The 1,470-nt window shown below is 43.5% G+C and overlaps 1 protein-coding gene across 1 annotated transcript; it reads right to left on the bottom strand.

Annotated features, from left to right (window-relative positions):
* Positions 1–528: 528 nt before the first annotated feature.
* LOC132532249 (PRELI domain-containing protein 2-like) lies at positions 529–1,051 on the bottom strand. The gene is given in 2 exon segments (XM_060170531.1): positions 529–945; positions 947–1,051. Coding segments are annotated over 2 exon segments (441 nt in total). The 5' UTR covers positions 971–1,051.
* Between the last annotated feature and the right edge of the window lie 419 nt (positions 1,052–1,470).

The following is a 1,470-nucleotide window of genomic DNA, read 5'->3' as shown; positions in this document are numbered from 1 at the left end:
ACTCCCCAGCTTCTTTCAAGCACCAATCACAGTTCACGTGTTACGTTATACAAGTCAGCTGATGGCAGTTATGTAGTACTGATGGGTAGAAATCAAATGCTCCTGATTTCTGAGAATCTTCAACATTACTATGAATATGGCTTAACTTCAACACAGGTCTGGTATATTCCTTTCTGTTCCAGGCCACCTAAGAATCAGGTATCAGGTTTAACTCCTTTATTTGTCCCAGAACCCTCTCATGAATCCTGAAGAAGGGCAGACACCACCTTCTACGGGATTTTTCCTTTATTTGTAAAATCATAGAGATTATGCCACAAGAATCAGCCAGAAGGTCTCAGCTCCACCAGAGCCGCTATTTGAGGCCAGCTCCCAGGGCAGTGGATCTTGTCATGTCCTGGCAGGAAGGTCTCCTCTTCTGTAAGCTGCCAACACCACATCCTTAAACCTGTATTTCGAAAATTGTGTTGTGTCTGAGAAAAGATTCTCGAGGAAAAGTAGACACAACACAACTTCCTGGGGATTCTTTATTCAGCTAAGGGGGCACCACTGTTCCCTTAGCAGCATCTCCGTTATTCTAATTCCCTTCTGGGCGCCCTGTCTTAAAAATGCGCTGGCAAAAGTTTCCAAAACGCAGTTGAGAAAACCAGCCCCTGTGATTGAAATCCTGTCTGTTTGAATGAACTCCGTCCAATTTGGATTTTTCATACTTTCCCAGAAGACGGACTCTCCCTTCACGGATGCATATGGTGTCCACGTAAGACAGTGGCTCCTTATAGCCATGTTCCTTTCCTGAGGACTGAACCACGATTCCTCTTCTAACTGGATATGAGGCACCTTTAAAATGTTCACCTTCCTTAAAATTTCTGGAACCACACTCTGACAGACTGCAATCCTCTTTCTACAGATGATCCCTGTTGACACATCCTGTTTTTCCTACACAATTTTTTACAGAGATGACATTTTTATCCATGGGGTTCAGATACTTTCGGAGGAAGCCGGTGACCACCTGCTCGAAGGGGTACTTGAACACCTCGTGCACGTCCACGGTGACCCCCACGGTGACCGCCAACCACACCTCCACAAGCACACTACTCTGCTGGAGCTCTCCACCAGCCTACTTTTAATAACAAAATCCATTTACCTAATCACGTTTACTCTAATCTCAGCCTGACCACGCACAGAACTTTTTCAGGGCTCCCTTTCCACAAACCTTCCACAGCCTTCTGCATCCGTATTAGTTATGGCCCATATTTTTTTCCCATCTAGAAACAACCAGCGCTAGGACCAAGTCACTTTATCTTCTTTAATAAAATGCAATTCCATTCCTCCTACCTTCTTTTACTCAAAACATATATCCTACTTTCCTCCTGTATAGTGAAATGTTCCCTTTATTGTTTTTAGTAGCTTTAATTACGTACGTAAATTAGAATCCTCAACTCTTAAAAACCTTTATTTCTAGTGAAAACCAAG

The sequence above is a fragment of the Lagenorhynchus albirostris genome, chromosome 14, assembly GCF_949774975.1.
Source record: "Lagenorhynchus albirostris chromosome 14, mLagAlb1.1, whole genome shotgun sequence".
Classification (NCBI taxonomy): domain Eukaryota; kingdom Metazoa; phylum Chordata; class Mammalia; order Artiodactyla; family Delphinidae; genus Lagenorhynchus; species Lagenorhynchus albirostris.
Note: the sequence above shows the minus strand (reverse complement) of the source record. Positions and strands in the feature narration are given on the sequence as shown.